Source organism: Struthio camelus, chromosome W, assembly GCF_040807025.1.
Source record: "Struthio camelus isolate bStrCam1 chromosome W, bStrCam1.hap1, whole genome shotgun sequence".
NCBI lineage: Eukaryota > Metazoa > Chordata > Aves > Struthioniformes > Struthionidae > Struthio > Struthio camelus.
The window spans coordinates 46221963-46243948 of record NC_090981.1 but is presented as its reverse complement, the minus strand read 5'-3'; the positions used below and the strand labels follow the sequence as shown (position 1 = coordinate 46243948).

Below are 21986 nucleotides of genomic sequence, written 5' to 3'. Positions count from 1 at the left end.
ACCATCTATTCTCTAAAACACTGATGTTTATAATACCTTTTTTCTTTCTTTTTTTTTTTTAAACAGAGCATGAAAGGAAAAAGTAAAAGTAGTCATGACCTACTGAAGGATGATCCCCACCTAAGCTCAGTTCCTGCTGTCAAAAGGTTAATACACAATTTCCAATTTCCAAAACAGATTTATATTGAGAATGTTAGACCTGATTAGCATCATGTATACTCATTGTTTGTCAGTCACTCTCTAAGAAAGTAAGAATGGTCATGCTAGGTCAGAGTGAATGTCCCTCTAAACCATTATGCTGTCATGGGTAGTGGACAGTAGTGGATGCACAAGAAGGAATAAGAGCAGGGAAGACCTGATGTTTCTCTGACTAGTCTCCTAGCCTCCAACTACTTTCAGCTAAGGGGACTATCAGTTTGAGGTATGTGGTTCATCTGTTATAGATCTCTCTTCAAAGTACTTGCTCAGTCTCCTCTTGAACACATGTAATGTTTTTGCATTTACAGCATCCTTTTATAAGAAGTTCCACAGCTTTACTGGGTGTTGCAGGAAGTACCTCCCTTTTTTTGTTCTGAACCCTGCTGTTGCTAGCCTCTTTAGTAACTTCTAACTCTTCTGTTGGAAGAGACAGTGAACAGTTGGTCCCTATCCATCTCTCTCTGCCATTATCCCTTCCTAGCCCATCTCTTTTCCAGCCCGAACTGCTAAAGGCTACTCAATTTTTCCTTATGCAGAAGTTGTTCTGTACCTTTGGTTATTATTGTTGCTCTCCTGTGATCTCTTTTCTGTTCTAAAATATCTTTTTTGAGGTCTACACAACATATTAAAGGTGTGAGTGAATCATAGACTTACGCGCTTGCGTAAACATGGTCTATTTTGTTCTGTTTCCTTCTTAATAGGTCTTAACTTCTAATTTGCTTTTTTAATCACTGTTGATTATTAAGCTGAGATAGTTGTGTAAAAGTATCATATCAACTCCAAGAAGTTGTTCATGATTGGTAATAATTAGGTCAGCTTAGAGCTCTTCGTTCTGCATTTGGTATTCCTTTTCCACATGTGCGTCGTTTTACTTTCATCTACTTTAAATTTCATTTGCCTTTTTGCTGACTCATCACTCAGGTCCTTCTGCAGTTGTTCAGTCTTCTCTTGTTCTTACTATTCTGAGTAACTTTGTATTATCAAGAAACTCAGTGATCTGGCTGCTTGCCTGCTTTGTTAATGAATTTGAACAGCCCAAGGCACAGCACAGACTCCTGTGGCATACCACTAGTGATCTCTCTCCATTGCAAGAACTCATTGTTTGCCCCTAACTTTTGTTTTCCATCTTTTAACCAGTTATTTATCATTCCCATCACCCAAGAGATGCTTAGTTTTCCTTTTTGGTTAGACATTCTGTGGGGGTCCAAATATAATATATTTAGCCCCTTCAGAAAACTCCTAGAGGTTGGAAAGGCAGTTTCCCCTTACAGAAACCATGTTACAAATCCCAATTAGATCATTATTTCCAGGCATCTGTTTATTTTATGCTTTATTATAGTGTCTACTCACTTGCTCAGGACAGGCATCAGAATTACAGACCTGATGCCTCCAAAATCTTTTTTTTAACGATTTTTGAAGAATTCTTTTTTTATAATCTCCTACTAAAAACAGTTACTTCCATAGACAGTTTTCTGGATTCGTTCTAGCAAATTTATTGTTTCATTGGTGACCTTGGCTATTTATTGATGGGTTAGAGTGTATCTCAAAGCCTTAACTACTGAGACTCCTTCAATGTTCTTTTTTTGTTTCTGTACCATAACTTTTTATTTTTAAAGTTTTCTTGTGATAGAAAAAGCCTGGAGGGTCTTTGTTATTAGTTTGTGACAATTAACGGTAGATAGGTTAGCATTAGTATATTATCTTCAAATAGATTCCTTTTCAGTATGCTAAACTGTAGGTGTATATCAATGGAAAAGTTGATGTTAAGCCTAGTTACCAGTATAGTGCATGTAGAACGTAAGTATGTAAAGACGACTTCTCTAAATGCAGACTATTTGCAAGGAAATGCTAGGGATTGTTTGTATATGAGATCAAAAACATCTGTCTTAACAGAATGAATTAAGTTTGTTTGTTTTGAGAGGGGCAGGTTGTTTTGTTTTGTTTTACTTCAGTCTGATGCAGACAGTAGTCAAAAAACATGATGGTAGGCTCATTTGTTGTGTGTTTTATCTGACGTGATACTCTCACTGTTGTTTACTTTTTTTGGTACTTATTCTTGTACGATACTGAACGTATACAGTGTCACAGCGCTTGATCATCCATGTTTTCTTCCAGACTGATTTCCACAACTATCCGATAATCTTTTATCTACATGCCTAGTCATACTTTCTTTAACCAAAATATTTTGTTTAAAAATAATAATAATTCTCTATCTTATCAGAGACGATATTTTGTCCGGATAGTTCAAGATGTGCTTTATCTACTATATGACAGCACAGAGTTTTCCTATTGTTTTATCCTATGATTTTTAAACACTTCTAGTTAGAAATGGTAGAAAATATTACTAACTGATGCTGTTAGGATGAAGTTGAGCATGGTATAAATGACTAAATTGGCTGAAATTTCAAGGAGGTAAGTGAACAGAATTTTTAATTCAAGTACTGTTTTTTGGTGTGTGTTTGTTTGTTTTAAATACTATTCTAATCCTTCTCTAGTCCTTCAAAGTAGTTATGGTTATTTTTCTTCTTTCAGTGAAGCAGCAGGTGAAGAAGGAGGTTCAAGTGAGGTGAGTAACATTTTTAAAATAAATAAATCTTTATTTTTTGTTATGTGAGAATTAGATCTTAGGGAGGAAACAAACGCTGCTTTTCTAAACACTGCTTCCATGACAAAAAAATGTTTAGGAAACCATGTTTCGATGTTTAGGGAAAAAAAATCTGTACTTAAAAAAAAAAAAAACCTTCGCAATGAAATTTGTCATAAATAATAATAAAACTCCAGGTTTTGAGGGGAAACTTTTGTATGAGTGAAAGTCCTGTTGGAAAGATTTCTCCAAGGAAACAAAATTTCAGTGAGTACACTTCTCACTAAAATTAGTATTGAGGGAGACTGTCATCTCTGACAATCAGGAAATGTGAATAAGCAAGCAGTAATACAGTGGACAAACGACCAAACATGGAGACTATTTTAGTTACAAAGAGATTGTCATATATCGCGCAGAATAAAACTGGTAGCTGAAGTATGTCTTTGTCTCAGGGGATAGCCCTTTGAGTTGCTGCTGAGAGGACAAGGATGTATTTTTTGACTGGGAATATAACCCCCCATTCCCCAGATTGAATGCTGGAAAGGATTCTCTCTTCCTTGTCTATCTACAATGCATAGATACTGTACTGTTAATTCATGCACTGTGGAAACAGAGGAAGAACCCAACCTGTCCCATTCTCTTGCATAAATGAGAAGAAAACTGTCAGTTTCCAGCCTGTTTTCTCTGTGCTGTGTTTCCAGCCACAAAACATAGTATGAGTTTAGGTTCTTGTACTCTCCTCCTTTGTAATTCTTGCTGTACAGGAGTGTTTATGTGTTGGAAGGGTGGTGAGAACCTTTCTGAGAATGACATTCGGCTAATAATTTTTCAGATACTCAAATTGCTCTGTGTTGTCTAAATTAATATCTAAGCCTGGTACTCTGAATACTAAACAGTGATTCAGATTCAATATCTAAAATCCAGCTCTCAATTCTTTTTTTCTTTTTTTTCCTTCCCTCCCCAAAATTGTACTTCTTGCTTCTCTCCCCCACCTCCAGTCTTTTCCTTTTCACACATATGGATGTGGACATCATGATCCTCCTCCTACCTGTAAATCACACCCAAAGTGTGTATATTCTCTTTAGTGTTCCTTTCCAACTGTTGACATCCTGGCTATCTCCTGGAGTTTTGTATAGTCCTCTTGCTAAGACTGTCATGTCTGCATGTGGTTAAAATTGCCATCACTTAGCATCTTATGCCGTCTCTTTGGCTAATTAGCACCATTCCAAAATAAATTTAAAGAGCTGTGCAGTCTGATTTTTGTCTGAGTTGGCATCTTTCCATGAAGATTCATGCAGGCTTCCTTCTTCTTCAGGGAAGCTTTCATGTGCAGGAGTCAGACTTAGATCCCTTGGTCCAGTCAGGTTTCTGCTTTGTTGTTGAGTGGCTGATTTCTCCCTCCCAATCATCTTTGAACTGAGCTTCCTCTGTCAGGCGTGGAAACATAGTAACTCTATAGCAAGCAGGGATTATTGATTTTTTTTTTTTTTTTTTTTACAAGTTTTCACAACTTCTTTCAATCAATGTTGCATTTGTAAAGTCCCTCCCAGAGACTGATGGGAAAACCTCTTCCATCCCATCATGACTGTATAATCCCTGTATTAGGATATTTTTATTGAGGACTTTTTTTTTTTAATGGAAAATTAAGGAAGTGTTTTATGTATTGCCTTGATCATATATAGGATCCAGAAACAATGATCAGACAGGTATGACATTGTTATGTGGTATTCCTTAGACCTAGGAGGGTTTCTTAGGAAGTTATCTAAGTGATACAAAAAATTTATAATTTATGTATGAAAAAATTATTACCGTGTTTCTAATTTTTGTGTTCCCTCTGAAGCAAATAAGGAGATATTTGTTAGAAAAATGTGTTTTGAGGCGATTAAAAAAGAACTTAACATTTTTTTGAAAGATAATCTTTGTACAGAATTTTGAACATGGAAACTTTCTTAGTCAACAAAAAAAGAAGCTAAACCAGCAATTTTCCGATTTTAAATCAATAAAGGAGGAAGAGGAATGTAATGAAGATACTGATAGCATAGAAGGTGAAGTCACTAGCAAGGAAAGATTTCAAATGAAAGAACGCATTGCAAAAAAGTTAAAAATTGATACAAATGAAACTGTTAAATTGCCGCTTCAAGAGGAGGAAACTAAGGCAGAAAAGAAAACAACTAGTCGTAGGTAAGTATCTTTTTCTTTTTTTTAATTAAGCTTGTTTGCAGTTAGATTTTCTGTTCACTTCTAATCTTGTAGTTTACTACACTGATAGTATTATATTAAAATTATTTCCCCTCCGCACCAAGATGAAATTGTCTATTGTTTTCTCATTTCTTAGTTTTATTTGGCAGTTTAAATTTAGAGTTAAGTTGCGTTTTTGTCACACTATCTGAAAGTTTATTGTTAACCTTTTATGGGACTTCTTCTGTTTATTTTCCCTATGAAAAATATAAATATAGAAAAATATAAATATAGTTTGGACTGTATATATCATGCTTTGTTTCATCTTTATATGGAGTTTTGCAAATTCTTCATCTGAAGTAATTCATGTGTTCATCTATCACTCAGACTTTCAGAAAGTAAAGGCTTCCACCTATATTAAAATCTTATTTAACACAGCAGTCATTCTTACAGTGTACCAGTTATTCAACATTGCAACTGATACACCAGTTTTTAAATACTATGTAGGGTCGTTCTTGAAGGATTGAAATATGTCTATATTTAACAGTGTAACATTATATTGAACTAATTAAACTAGCTCTAGACAAATTATTTTGTTTCTGTAGTAATGTACAGTTCTTTACAGAGATAGCAGCTTATGTAGTATAGCTATGCCAGTCTTAGTGAAATTTTATACTGATTAGCTCTCAATTTTCCGTGAGTTGATTAGCCTCCTTGGAACCTTGTGTAAGACGGTCTTGCTTCCAGAGCTAGTTTGGGAATTTCTGCCTGACAATATTCATATTAGCGTAGGAACACCCTTCATATATGTAGTTGATGAGTAGTGGGGCTGATGTCAAATTTGCTATGAATTATTTTTCAGTATTTTAGTAGCTGTGGACTCTAGAAGTTACTGAACAGTTAATAGTCTTCATAGTAATACAGCTTAACATGTAAATTTATTTATTCAGTGAAATTTGCTTGGCTGTTGTGGAGGAAGCATTGAAAAAGTAATTTAGAATTTATACTCTAATTCTGTATGGTTGTCATAAATAGTTACTTTACATATAATAAATTTTGGGTATGCAGTGGCTGTCTTAGACTCTCTCCCATAGCCGTCGTCTCTGAACTGAACCAACCTTATTTTATTTTTATTTTTTCCTACTTGTTTCCCCCAACCTTAGATATGGTTTTCTATGTAATGGCCAAGTATGTTGTCAACATGGAATAATCTGAGGCGGTCTGTTTATGACGAATACCTGTATTCAATATAAATGCTTTAAAGAGGGATTTCAAAATTTCCATTAAAAATATTATCCCTGTATCACTAACTGGGGAGCAAAGGCTTTGGATCCAGATATCTGAAGATACGTTTGTTGTGATGGTGTTATATGCTTTGAGATAAAATGCAAATTCAAACTATTGGTTAGAAAGGAGAGGGGATGACTCAAATCAGCTGTTATTTTACAGTCAGCCGGAATGCACACATCTAATTTGCACCACTTTCAGGTTATTCAAATTTTCATGGCTATATACCTAATAAAAGTAAAAATAACTATATCATATTGTAAAAAGGACTATTGTCAGTTGTGGTGGACAGTCTCAATTGTAAGACAAACTGGATTATTAAGAGAAAAGGGATAAAGTATCCTGATATTTGCTACTTGATGAATATTGATTTGATGCTTTTTATTGAAAGAATTTGATACTATTTCAAAAGCAACATCATTATAAGTTTTGAGCGTTCCACGTCAGATAACATTTGTTAATCCTACATGGCCTGTGTTTAAAAGCAGGCAGTGCTTTTAGAGAAGTAGGAACATTTGCATTATTTTGGATAATCTTTTAATATGAGTATGCAACCCTAAGTGTTGCTGCTTGTCTAACCTTTGGAGCAGTGAAAACCCCAGTGAGAACATTGCCAAGAATAGAATTTTTATTAACCACTTTAAGTTTGAACAGCTCCAGCAAATAAAATACTCATGGGATATAAGCAGGAAATTCAGTGTCCTTTTCTACAACTTCTGCAGTATTGACTTGAACCTGAAAAGCACACCAGGGAGAGTACCAGAGTTTTGTATTTAAAGCAAATCTGAGTAGTTCTCAGGCAGTTCTTTTCCTGGTCCAGATGACAGTGCCGCTTTCAAAGCTCCTTGTAATTTTGTGTTTGCTCTGAAGAGAAGACTCAATGTGTTTAAATAGCTGGAAATAAATGAGCAAGATCATTTGATATCAAACGTTCAGCATAACAGCATAAAAAGATACAGTAAACAAAATCTGTAGTTTAAATAATCATTAAGTTTATCTGTAGTATGATTTCACTTTTAGTTAAAAGCAACTAACTTTTCTGCTTTGGCAAGTTGCATGGAGTCCACAAGATATGTGTAGTCAGATCTGTGGATTAATGGTAATCCATTACTGTTGGGCCCATACATAAATCTCATCTCTTCATAGAACTGTATAGTGTTATGTACATGAGTATAAAACTCAATTTCCTGAGCACTGGCTTTCTGTTACTCGTTCTTTTTTTCCCTGTAAGTGCACCTGAATCGCACTATATGAAATTTAAAAGATCCGTTTTTTTTGTGGATTTGAAGGGCCTGGAGACATCTGGTGAGTCCAACATATTCATCAGAGGGAAGATATTTGATCTCCTCATAAATTGAATCACCTTTGTCTTGATGGCTGTGCTAGATATAACCAGGTGTTGTTTCAGAGGACATATGCAAGGCATCTTTTAAAATCTGTCCACTGTTTTTCCGTTCTGCCATCTTTGATATTGTGCTGTGTGGCTGCTTTGGAAGTTAGTGGCTGTGCCATCTCTGCTGTGGACTAGCTGTCTGCAACAAAGTATATTGAAATCAAGGAGGATGACAGGTAACTTGGATCTCAAAAGGCGATTATTAGTTCTGCAGCTGAGATCCATGCAAAATCCCAGTGATAAATTGTATGAATGTTTCTCCTGCGTCAATAAAAATGATCGTGTGTCAGCGTGCGGGTCAAGGACACATCAGGTAGTTTTCTGTCTCAGATCTTGCAGGAACATTGTGCTGAAGCAATTTTCTGACTGCATGAAGAAGTAGTTCTTCAATACTATGCCTTCAGCGATAGATTAATCCTGAACCATATAATGTTTTTGGTGTTATCCATAATACTCTCCTGTATGGAAAAAGTGTAGCCTGTTTAGATTCAATGTGCTGTCCTTGATCATAGACGCAAGTCTGAATAAAAACGTGTCAATCTTTCAAATTTGTGGACACTTAGGAATGGTCTGGGTTAGGTTCTTGTACGGTAGGCTTTGGGCAAAGATCAGTGTTAGGAAGCTATATCAGATTGTGAAGGGAAATAGCACAGAAATAACAAAAAATTCTGCAAGGAAAGTTTTTTCTGAAACCCTATGCTCAGGTATAGAGAAGCCAAACAAAATCTTTAGAATAGGACATTTGACTCTGTATGTACTTGCTACCTGTCTGTCCAACGGTTTGTCCAGCAATCTGTTTAAATGCCCATTGGGTTTTTCAGGGATCGCTACCAGAACCAGACTTGCTTACAGTGTAACAGCAAGTTTGCAGCATGAAGGAGACACAAATCTGAGCATGTGCTTTGGAATACATGAGATGTTCTATGTCCAAGCTTGCATGATATTTTTCACATTTCCAGAGATATTTGTGTGGATGTTCCATAAGCTGTTGGCTGTTCATCTGGAAGGTGCGTGTTGTGTGTTTGTGATTATTCCACTCTTATAGGAGGGTAGCAGTAGAGTTACCTTATCTCAGAAGAGGGCTTTATTCGATACAGTTGTAGCAGTTGGGAGCCACCACTTAGTATCACAAGTGAAGTCAACTTCTAGCTTCTGTTACTTTCCAAATGATAGTCTGGCATCCTCTGACATGAAGATCAAAGACATAGCACTGTTTGATCTGAATAGGTATTAACTTTGAGGTCTGATAAGATATAGTAAGATAAGCAGCCCATTATCAGGTTTCGTTGTCTGAAATAGTGACTTTTTTGTAAGCGCACTGGAGAGGATTGGTAATATTCTCATGGGACTTTACCACCCACTGTAGTCCAAGTGCTCTTGATCAGAGCAGACGTAGATGTAGAAGGTGTGGATATCAAACAAGAAGTTGGATGACCGAGGCATAGCTTGCAGGGGAATGTTGAGTAACATGTCAGAGGGCCAAGGAACACCTGGTATCTATCAAAATCGTTCATCTCATCAGAAATTTAAATCTGCAAATAGAATACTTGAATTTTTAATAATTTTTTTTTTTCAGAGTAATGTCTCTAAAGGATAACTTTTTCAACAAATCTGTGTTCATTTGTGTCTTTCTTGATTCTTTTAATACAAAATCCATTTGTGAAGTCACGTTTGCACATCTGTTTCGGAGAAACAGTATGGAAACAATAGACACCTTCTCAAATTCATGGTACTGAGATCCCAGGCACCTCTTCTAAATGCAATCATACTTGGAGTGCTCAGAATGGTGAAGTTAGTTTTAGTGATTTCGTTATGTATTTGAACCTTTTGCATATGTTTTTCAAAAATAATTTGAGAGGCTTTCCAATTTCATATTAGATAGGAAACATCAGGAAAAAGAATTTCCCGCTTATTCTGGCAAGTTGTTAGAGAAATTCCACAGGTCTGTTGCTTTTAGAAAGGTTAAACCTAAGCTTCAAAGGATAGAACAGATGGTTAAATGAAAAAATATATGCAGATAAAGGAAGTGTTTGCCATCATTGTAATAGGAATCAAATTCATCAGCATGACATCCACTTTGTAAAATGTCAGTAGCTGGAGATGATCAGCTGAATGCTTGCAAGTGAACACTCTTCTAGCCTAGTAATTACGAAATATTCCTTTTCCATTTGTTTTCTTCCTGTAGGTGGCGCTCGGGTGCTGCACATTTGTAGCTACCAGCTTTTTTTGAACGTTCTCTGCTCCTTGTTACCAAGACATGCAATGTGTAAATAGAGTACAAAAAAAGGAAATTACTGCATAAATGCATTGATTCATGATAACAGCAGAAATAGGTAGAAGTATTTCTAGATGTTCCAAACTTCCAAAAATGCTTTAGCTGAACTGTAAGAAATTAAACTGCCTCAGCTAGAAAGCTCCAAAGATTTCTATATGTGTCTGAGCAGCTTTTTGAAGAGAATAGTAAACAGAATTAAAATTATTTTCCCTGTCTTTTCTTATCATTAAAGAGCTCATAATGACGATGGAGCAAGTAGGATTTTTTGCTTTGGTGCCTGACCCAAGTTTTTTACTTTGGAGTTATAAAGATTTAATTTTTCTCCAGTACTAAGTAGTCATTGCATGTTTTGTTACCTTGGGATGACTGTGTTTTTGTAGCTACTGAAGTAATTTATGGATTATTTCTAAATGTCGCAGCTATATCAAGATAGTATTTTGGGATGTTTAAAATTTTTCACTGTACAGCAACAATTTCAGTTGTATCTCTCTGATGGATATGCTATTGAATGGCAATATGCTATTGAATGGCGATATGAAATAGGTGGCTCGAGTAGCTGAACTGCTGAGGAAGAAATATTGACTTTTCTTTTTGAATATTTAACATTACTTGAATTTAACTATGTTTGTGCTTCTCCTTTTTTTCCCCCCTGAATTCCTATGGTCTAATGTAGTGCTTTGATTAAAATACATTTATTAAATACTATCTCTCTGAAAACATATTTATTGATAGATGTACCTTCAGAAATTAACTTCTATAATTTGGGCTTCCAGCAGGCTATTCTACAGAATTTCAAGTGCCTGTATTTTAACAGTGGTTTGCTTTTTAAAAAAAAAAAAAAGATATTTTAGTAATGGATTAAGGAGGACAGTAATAATCCTTTAACTGTGTATTACTATGATCTGTGGTTCCTTTGTGAAGCGAGGAATGCAAGTAGCAGAGTACAGACTTTGGACATCAAGAGGATAGAGTTTGTCTTATTGGAGGAACAGGTAGGTGGTATCCTGGCAGGTCTTTAAGGACAGTCTCCTCCAAATACAAGTTCAGTACTCAGCTGGAGGCAGGGAGGGGGAGTAGATGTGTCAAGAAACTGGCTCGGCTAAACAAGGAACTCATGACTGATGTCTAAAAAGGACATGAAAGTGAGAACAGAAGATAAAGGAAGTATATGGAAAAGTGAGGACATGCAGAGAGGGTGTTAGGAAGATGGCTAGAGTTGAAATTGGCAAGGAAAGTCAATGACAACTGGAAGAACTTCTGCTGCTGTGTGAACAGTAAAAGAATAAGCACAGAAAAATATGGGCCTGCTGGTGAATGAGGTCTTCTAGGCTTCTGTGGCTATAGGCAGGGTTCAAGGAAGAGAGGAATTATTAGTAGTGGAAGAGGATTGAGTCAGGAATTGCATGAGAAATCTTGACCCATTCATGTCCATGGGATCATATGGGATGCGTCTGAGGGTGCTGAGAGAGCTGGCTGATGCCGTTGCTGCTTTCTGTCATCTTTGAAATGTTGTGGAATTCCTCTATGATGGGAGGATGTTGACCCATCTTCAGAAAAGGCAAGAAGGATAATCCAGTCAGCCTCGCTTTGGTCCTTGGGAAAATCGTGGAGGAGGTCTTGGGGTGGAACTTGGAAGCCAATCCTGGGAACATGAAGGGAGAAAAAGTTGGTTGGAAACAGTCAGCATGGATTTAGCAAAGGTAAATCACGCTTGACCAACCTGACTGCTTTATATAATGGCTGTATCTGTAGATGAGGGGAGAGCAGTGGATGTCATGTGCTTTCAGCATGAGGCTAGAGTAGATGATGTTCCGAGGTTCCTTGCAACCTGAATACTTCTCTCATCTGATTTATTTATTTATTTTCCCCTGAACTCTGCTGGGGGCTGGAATAACAACTCTTGCAGCTCTTCAGCTGTATATTTTTGGTGTTTTTATTTGGTATTTCATTTGTGTATTAAATTCAATCCAGAGTCTCATCCTGCTGTATTTGGCAAGATACTTTTATACTTTCTTGTGAATGCTGTTTGTTTGTTTATAAGTAGTGGTAGTGTGTGTTGTGAATGCTGTATACTTACAGGTATTTATTCCCTTTGGAATGGGAAATTTATCTATTTCTATATAGAATTTTGATACTCTTTCTTTGCAATAGTGCTTATTAACTACATTTCCAGTACTCCTAGCATTTTGTTAAACCAGAAATAACTGGTTGTTCAGGTGTTGTTCAACAATACAGTATGTCTCTTTGCTGTTCAGTTTGGTATCAGCAAATGTAAATTGTACACTAATAACAATGGCTTTTGAGTTCTTGAATAATAGCTAACTTTACTATTCTTAAAGAACTGCTGATATTTTTATATAATAAATTCAGAGATTCTATTAGTAGTGTTTTAAGCCAAATGGGACCATTAGATAAATTATGTATCTCATGCCATTAAGTTACACCCAGTTAGCCCTATATTGAGCTCACTCTTTCACTACAGCGTACCATCCAGGAATGGCATTCAGACATAATTTGTAGATATCAACAGTGTAGTTTGGTCTGTATTTGACTAAAGAGTTTAATTTGTTCCAGTGTTTACATACCTTGGTATTTACTCCTAACACCTCCCTGTCTAGTTTTTAATTTTAATTTGTCTGGGTTGCAGCCAACAAATATTTTTCCTATGCCTTGCTTTGAAGTTCGCTACAGTATGCTTTATTTTCTGTTACATCAACTACTTGAATTCTAATCGAGTCCATTCTGTCTTTTTCACAAGCTATACCTATTGAGTTCTTTCAGTCTTTCACAGCAAGACTTTTTTTTTGAGTCCTCAGATCATTATAGCTTTTTTGTTCAATTTTTTCAAAATTCTTCAAAAGGTTTTGATCAGTAGTCTGTTATTAGTATTACTAGTACTATATACAGAAAGCTATAACTTTTTTTTTTGCTCTTCCACCTCCATGTTTGTAAAAACAATGATCACATCAGCCCTTCTTACCAGTATTCCCCTGAGATTTCTTAGGTTCCTAGGGCTCTTCAGGTTATTTTCGGTTACCGCTCTCCAAGGACTAACTTCCCGTTCTGTACTTTTATCCTGTTTTCTGCTTCCTAGATTTTGGCAATTACTTGTCTTGGGCTTTTTTTGTTTTGTTTTAACAGGCCCAGATCACCAAGCAATCCTGATAGGATAAATCTATACCATTGTTTGCTGCTGTGTCAGTTTGCGTCTTTCACTAGTTGTGGATCTAGTACTGAGTTCCCTGGAGTGAACAGATATATTTCCAGTCCGTGGTTAATATCTTACTGACAGCTGTTTTGATTAATATCTGCTACCTAATTCTTACTTAACGAAGATGTTCTTTTGGCCTGCTTTGTATTGTTGACATTTTAATGTAGTGCCTGAAAACATTCTAATTAGACCACCTTCTAAATGCCATCTATGGAGTTACCTATGAGTCGTGCTTACAATTGCAGAAAGGTAACAGGTAAATGAAGTCATTTTCATAAAAATTTCCTCTCCTTTCCTCTCCTTCCATTTACTTGATGTCATTTTTCTATAGTTTTGTCTGGAATTAATCTCAGGCTAGTTAGTCTCTTAAGTTATCAGCAAGATGAGAATATGTATCCTTTTAGAACATTAGCATAGCATTGGCCATTTCCATTTCTCTCAATACTTATTTGGGAGGAAACAAACACCCCCCGAAAACCAGGCAAATGAGCCTCTCGGTCAGTTCCAAAGATTCTTAGGTGTAGGTTGTCCATGCTACTAGTTTTAAATATGCTTGTTTGCTATCATATATTGTTACACATCCCCTTTAGTTTATCAGTGGCTTGAGAAATGTTTCATCAGTCTCATGATAAGACTGTATTTAGCAGTGTATAATGTCAGTGGTATCCCATTGATGTATGCATAAAACATTGTGAAATCAAAAATTTCATAGTGACAAATTAATGTTTTTGCACTGTACCATAAGTCTGTGGTGTTCAAACAGTGATCCAAGATAGGTAGACATTACAGCTTGTGGTTTGTCATAGCTTGCCAAATGTCAGTATTTAATGTAATGGAAATGAGAGAGAGTGAAAATATTACACAAAATTACAGGTTTTAGGATTATGTTCATATCTTGCTATACACAGCATGTGCGTATACAGCATTAATTTTATTAAACGTTTTTGACGTTACTGCGTTTTGACGCAGTAACATTGTCTCACCCTAAAGATACCTGGCTATTTGGCTTTTCAGACCACAATACTATTTGACTTTCTTAATTGAAAGGACTGGAAAGCCCTGATTTCATATAATCAAGAGAGGTCATTTGGATTGACTGTGGAATTAGCCAAGTTAACAAACAGGCAGGAAATCCCATTGAATTCTACTAAGAAACTATCTGATGGCATTATGTCAGAACTGACGTGCTCCTTTGAAATGTTTTATTTTTGACAAGTATGCTTTTTCCTGTGGGAAAGTATTACTGGATTATTTTGCACTAGCCAGATCCAAGAAGTGCACTTTTTATGTAATTAATCCAGTATAAGTTAAAAAGAGAGAGAGAGAGATTGCCAGTAAAGTTAACAGCTATTTCATTTAAACATAGAAATGAGTGTATTTAAACTTACTAGTTTCCATTTGGGGAACACGGCGACACTAATATCTTCAGGTACAACCGGTTATAATACAGACAGATCTATTGCCTTTTTATCATTACCCCTCTTAACTTTGGGTCCAAAGATCTTTTATGCTAAAATACTCAAAGTGCCAGGTTTTACAATAGTGGAAAGCATTTGTTAGAGGGGACCAAAACCAGATTAAAAGCTATCTCTAGAACTGTTGTACTACTATGAAAGACTATGCAAATGTCAAGGCAATTTCATGCAAGTGTCTCTCATGCACTTGTATTTTTGCAGACTTTAGTACTTTCAGAGATCTGTTACTATGCTGCCTGGTATTTTGAATTTAATTTTCTTGGAACTTTTAAATGTCTACATACTTATACAACTACTAAGTGTTAAGAGTGACACTTGCATTTCATCTGATGGTGAAAGTTTAATTGTAAATATTTATATTTTATTCAAAATCGTTCATTCCATACTTCAAAACAGACATGTTCACTGTGTGATATTGTGCTCGACTTGTATAGGTATTCTTTTAAAACTAAGAGCCATGCATGGTTATAAACCAGCAATGGTACAGTTTCTGTTGTTTCATTCTAACTTGCTTAAAATGTACCATTTTATTCTCCATCCTTTTAAAGTAAGTGTCCAAACCTATTTTAAACAATTTAACAGATTAAATTGAAAAATTCTGTTTTTGTGCAAAAGTAACTGTTTAATCATTTACTGTAATAGAAAAATTACTAAGTGGGTAATGACATTAAAGTAGATTTTTTTTTCCCCCCCATATTTCTCCTTTGGTAGATAGAGAGGAATGTGTTCAAAATACATTATCTTTCTTGATTTGAAAACAGACTGGATAATAATGATTACATAACAGCTATGACGGAGGTAGTTGTTAGGATAGGTAGGTATTCTGTGTAATGTATTGCTAATATGTAGCTATGGCAGCTATAGAGTTATAACACTTTACATTTGAATTCATTGTGTTCTGCACAGCCTATGTTTAAAACAGGACGCTACTTAAGACACCTGTGCTCTGTATTTTTTTTTTTACAGAAGAAGTATTTTGTGACAAAAAAAATCTCACACTAGAAAAAATCTAGATACTTTTAATTTGCTGTTTCATGCTTACTTGCATTAAGATATATTATGTATTTTCTTGCAAGACTACTCTGAACATAAAGCTTCTACTGTGTGGTCTGTAGCCTTCCTCCCACTGCCCTCCAAGTTCTAGTTTTTAGGTGTAATATAATCAGCACAATATACTGGAAATTTTGCTCGGAGCTTAGCCAGCGGATATCAGTAACGTCTCCAGAGGTCCATCTGTCCATACTATAATATTATGTTAAAACATAGTCTGATACATAAAATATTGGAACATATAACACTAGAGTGGAAGCTAGATATGAAGAGACCACCTATACATCTTTGACCCTATAGCTTTTGTGGCTTGGAAGAGACGAGAGATTGTTAAGGGAGGATCCTCTATACTGAAATTGTTGCCATTAGAGATCAAAGAAGTTCAGTCTCATCTTCTCTAATCTTAGCTCCTTTTATTCAATTTTGTCCAATAATACATTGACATAAAGCTCTGAAAATGCTATCTTGACAGGAGAACCTATAAGCTCTGCAAGGATGGGATAAGGAAATTTACTTTACTCTTCAAAAAGTTCAGGGAAATTTCCCCTCGTCATCCCCCAACCCCTTTCTTGAGTAGAATACAGCACTGTTTCAAAATCTATAAAAAATTTTAACCAATTTTTCTGAAAAATGGAAAGGCTCACATCATACTGAAGTTCAGTGATACGTATATACAGCTCATCTTTTTTGTCAGTCCTGTGCTAATGCAGAATATCAGAATGTTTCCTTTAAATCCTAACCTTTAGGGGCTTTTAAAGAAACTGAACAGAAGTGTTCTGAGTGTGTTACTGTTTGTTCATCAGTGGGGTAATGTATTAGGATTTCTATATTCTGCTCTTTTAATCTTGACTTGAAATGCCGTTTGAGAAGTTCTTTGGAGGTGCAGTACCTCTCTGATGGAAAATGACAGGTGTATCAAACATGCTGATGAAGTTTCTGCTAAGAAAATCAACTGTGATGCGTAGCGGTTTCTTTTGTTTTGTTTTTTGACTTTAAATTGATAAAGATTCCTCTTTGAGGAAATACTGAGAAGATAAAGCATATGCCCAAGCTGAATTTCATTAGGTTTGTTATTATGCCATTAGTTATGAATTGGCTTTATAGCATGGGAGTACACAAAGCAGTTACTACATGTTAAGTTGACTTCAAGATCACAAAACACTTCCGTGTTTGTGCTTCGTAAGTGTAGAGGCTTCTTTTCCAAACAGTCCTGGCCACACGCATCCAAAACTTAGCTGAAGCTCAGAGTTGTGACATGCTTTAAGTGGGTCACTGTCTTTGGAAAATTATTATAGAGTAATGAGAAATATACAAAATTCTAGGTATATGGTAGGTAAAGGCCTATGGAGTATTATTAGACAGCATATATCTAGTTTACACTGAAAACGCTTTGTACTGATTCTAATTTACGTATGACTCCTGTGGCCTTGCAGTTGGAACTCTTTTGAAACCTAAAAGTCTGGGTTACCTGGGAGAACGTGTCTGTTGTGCTTTATTGCCCCAGTTATGGTAAGCAGATGTGTGAGAGCTGGAGCTACCTGATGTAAAAGGGAAGAGTTCCCCCACCCCGCCACCCCTGTGGCACTGAGGAAAAGGACAGACAAAAGTTGGCAGCAATTCATTGGCTAGATATCATAAAGTTTTGGGAATGGGTTAAATGGTGCTGGTATAAGCTAAGTTAATATGACTTTTGTGAAGAAACCTGATATGGAAATTTATTTTGATGTATTCTTCTAAGTTAGTGTACTTCTCTTCCAGTTCAGTGATTGACTGTGTGTCTGATACAGATGTAATAGCAGTCTTAAACTTCTGCCTTTTGAAAAATAACTTAAAACCCATAAACTTTACACACAGCTAATCTGCATAATCTATAAACCAAACTTTTTTTTTTTTAATGTCTACATGTTAAGGTGTTTTTATAAACTAGATTCCCAGAAAAGGAATGTTAGCTATTTTTATGGTTCCTTGCTTGATCTTGACTATGGCTAATGTTAAACTAGCAAATCACATGCGCAAAGATTCACTTTAGATATAAGAGAAAGGAGGTTTTGTTCTGTATATTTCAAGACTGTCTGAAAGAAGAGAAGCTGTTCCTGAATCTTTTGTTCTGGCAGCAGGATCCTAATTGTGTAATGATACTGTATACAGACTCACTCACAGGCCATGCCCTTGCAGACATACCTGCTTACATGTCAGATAGTTTGTTTTGATGTACTTCCACATTAACTTGTGTATGTTCAGCATGCTTTGAGTGATTTATCATGGCATATAAAATTCAATATGGATTTGAAATCAAAGTGCTAATTTATAAATTGCCATTTGTCCACAGTCATATGGAAGTTGCTCAATCCTACAAATGCTTACATGACTCAATGATTACAGTGAAAGTATGTGTTTAAGTAAAAGTTCATAGAAATAAGCCTGAGAACCGCTGAAATTACTCTGGATTGGAATTTGACAATCACTGTGTGGTATGAAGGATAGAGGAGGGGAGGGAATATTTTGGCAGAAATGACAGAGCAAGTCCTTACTCTTGGTTTTGGGGGTTTTTGTTTTTTAAGACTGTCTCAAGAGGTTATTGCCTTCCTTTCTTTTCCCCTTGGTCACTTGTTCTTGTCATTTTTGCTTCAATCAGATTTTTATAGTTGCTTATGGATTTCCCTGTAAAATAGATATCTGATACGGTATCAGCAAAAAGAAAGTCAGCTACAAAGCCAGGGCAGAAGTAAGCTGTCGGAAATGAGGAACTTCTAAGTTAGTTTTAATGTTACAGAAAATGTGCGTGACCTTCTGCCCAAACCAAACTGCACAAAATACATTGCGATCAATCTTAGAAACGCGGAGTCGGGGACTAAATGAGTTTCAGTGAGATTAAATGATATGCCTTGTATTAATCCATATTATATATTTTAGCAAGTCATTTGGTTATTAGGATTTTTCTCATCTTCTTGGTAAGTAACATCGTAATGCCAACACTTTTAAAGTACACTTTATTGATATTCTCATTTATTTTAAATGTTTCTTTTTTCCCAATGAGTAAGGGATCATGCACTTCAGTCTGACTAATATTCCTTATGGAAAGCAAAATATTTGATTTAGGTAAGTGTAAGATTTTAAATTTTATCCATTCCTCTTTAAAGTTGATCAGTTACTTTTTAACAGATAAGGTCCTCTTTTCATTACTTCAGAAAATGGAAGGAACGATCTTCTTTTCCTTTGGTAAGAAAAAATAGTCCTTAAGTTATCTATAAGTTTAGGTAGCTAGTGTGTTCCTTTTCATTTTTATATTTTGTTCAAGAATTCCAGTATTTCAGAAATCTGTAACTGTCATATAGGAAAGAAAGATTACTTCCGAATTGGTTTTAGAAATACTTTATTTTTCTAAATAAGACCATTTACTTAGTGCTAAGGATTGCACTTTTCAAAATAATGTAGATTTTTCTGTATTTTTTTTACCTTAATGGCATTCATTTTAAAGAAAAAATAACCCCAGACATGGTCTTTATAGAGTTAATGATTGGCAGTAACTTAAAAGCAGACTATAGTATATTAAGCACAAACCCAGATTGTTTGGGCACAAAACCTAGAATCCCGGCACTGAGGTTTTTCTTGGCTAAGCATCAAAGCATGTTAATAGGTATAGTGTTAGCCTGGGACAAAGACTGGATTGTTACTGTGGTATATTTCATCCTGCTGCTACTTGGCAAGAGTCAGTGTATTTTTAGGTGAAGTTTGTGTGTGCGTTTGTCTAGTCACCTGGAAAAAAGGATGCGTAGATGACCCGTGAAAATGCAGTTAGCATGATGGAAGGTGAGAATGTGTAATCCTTATTATACAGTGAATTGTTAGCACTGTATTGTGGGCAAGATACCATTTCAAAGCACTAGAGTACTCTCAATTGTTTAGCAGCACATGTGATTTCTTTGTAACATAGCGAGACGGATTTAACAGTGGTATAGCTATGTACTTTTTAATTGCTAAATGTTCATGCTCCATTTCCTTCCTTTGTTTCAACAGAGTTGAGTAGCATGGGAAGAAACATTTTGAGGCTTTGTGTTTCTGTTGTAGAATACATTTCTTCTGAATATGAATAGTGCATCTTAAAGCGGTACTGTAGTGAAGGATGACTCCAGTATGTTCAAAGACATTTTCTTTATTCATCCCATCTGCTGTTTGTGTCTAGACAGTCAAGTCACAGTATAATTTACTATATTGTTAATATTTTACGTGCCTTAAAACATTACAGAGAAAAATAGGAAATAGGTGTTTCTAAAGTAGTGTAGAACAAGATTCGTGGGTGATCAAATTCTGCTGGTGGTATCTTTTATAATTAGTAATATTATGTGAGAAAAAGAAATAAAGTTCATTTTTTGCCTGAAAGATTGTTGTGTTAAGTTTTGATAGTAACAGTTAGTAGTTAACAGTTAATAGTAGTTAGCAGTTTGCTTGATAATAGTGAAACAAAATAAAATTACCAACTTTATGAGCTGAGAAGATTTGATTTGGAAGTCTTTCAGATGGTAAAGATAAATGCTACTAAGTTAATTACTCCTATTTTTCCCCTGAGGCTGTAGCTGCTACAATGTATTAATAAAAAGGCATCTTTCATATTATTCTGTGTTTTATAATGCTTAATATCCTGGTCATTTTTGAACACAGCTCTTTACTGAGTTGTCTGCGAGCCTACCTATTATCTTTTGCTGTCAAATCAGATAATATATTTTTCTCTCATTTTTTGGAAGAACCTTAAGAAATAGTTGCCTTTTTAAGCCCGTTTTCCCTTAGGCCTGGAATATCCGATTTCTAGTCAAAGCATAAGCAGCATTTAGACATAGATTATGGTGTTATCTTGGTGAGGAACTTGAGGTAAATGTCTGTGTGAATCAATATGTGTATTCAGCTACTTAGGAAGGTTTCTTTTTTCTTCCGCTTGGGTCAACAGGGGAGCTCAGCTCTCTTTTGCGAAGAGCAGTGTAGTGGTTAATTAACTTTTTCTTTCGCTTCTCCTATCTCTGTTATCTTTTGTTGAAAGCAGTCTTTTCCCCTTTCCTGTGTTGCTCTTCACCAGGTGTACAGGCAGCCTTTCCAAAACTAGCCATTGTACAGGACCTTTCTCAGGACACTACCTTTACAGCTGTACATGTACAGCAACATCTTCCCTTGATTCTCTGCCACCAGCTGAATTTTAATCAACAAAAATGTTTGGTCCCTTCCCTGTACTGCTAGGCTTCTACTCTGTCTTCAGTCCAATATCACTTTACTGTAACGGTTGGGCCTACTGAATATCACTGACACTTTTATTTACTTTCTGAATTTTTCATTTTTAATTGCTGGTTGTTCCTCACAAAAACAATTTACATTAAGGTTTTTGATAAAACACTTCCGATCACATTTACTCAAAGTAGAGTTTAAGTCTACTGCAGAATATTTACTCTGATTAATAAGTTTTTTTGGTTTGGGTTTTTTTTTTTTTTGCATAGTAAAATGGTTGATTATTGCATTTATGGTATGTTTTGTAAATACTTTTGAAATTTTTAAGTGAAATAATGCCAGTCCTTAAGTACAATAATAATTTGAATTTCTGTATAAAAGTATGTTTAATTTTTGTGAATGTATTTTTGTCTGGATAATTTACCTTCAATTTGTACCTTAGTTTTGTAAGTAATTTTTAATCTCACGTTTCTGAGGAATGTGGGCATAGAATGTTTTGAATTGAAAATATATATCACAATACGTGGAAATTAAAGCAATGTGTGTATACTATGGTTTCTGTCATAAATTGTCTTATTTTTTGTTCTAAATGGTAGTGGTTGCAATTCCGATGTGTATTTTCATAATATCTCATTACTAGATGATTATTTCCAAAAATATTAAGTATTCATGTGCCACTCCCCCCAAAACTCTTGTGAACATATTCAAATTGCTCAATTTAGATACTTTGGAATTTTTTTTGCCTTTTTCAGGGTGGGGGGGGAGGGGTTGTGAGTGGTCTTATATGACCTGATATGTTTTCCACATGAATGTTTTAAACCTTTTTATAGGTAGCTAATAACAGTAATACTATTGATAGTGACCTTCAGGTTCAATGATTGTTCCGTTTGTTGTTAAAATTCACAATTTCAAATTTATTTTTAAGTATAAATGACAAATCTCTGATTGCATGCAATCCTGGTTAACATTCCAGATAGTGAGGAGTGAACCGTTTTACTTGGAAAACATGTAATTGTTTATTCCTATCAGTTGATAAACTCTTTCCAGCAAAGACTTGGAACCAATGAAAGTATTTATTGATTTCTGTCTCTTAGAGATAATATGTTGAATTTTATATTGAATGG

General features: G+C 35.4%; 1 protein-coding gene across 2 annotated transcripts in view; it reads left to right on the top strand.

The window, feature by feature from the left end:
• LOC138064026 (spliceosome-associated protein CWC27 homolog) overlaps positions 1-21986 on the top strand; it is a 113915-nt gene that overhangs the window by 9702 nt on the left and 82227 nt on the right. For both annotated transcript variants that reach the window (XM_068924578.1, XM_068924579.1), the window contains exons 8-10: positions 67-146; positions 2731-2764; positions 4788-4963. In XM_068924578.1, the coding sequence (XP_068780679.1) occupies positions 67-146; positions 2731-2764; positions 4788-4963 (290 nt within the window). The remainder of the gene's footprint in view (positions 1-66; positions 147-2730; positions 2765-4787; positions 4964-21986) is intronic.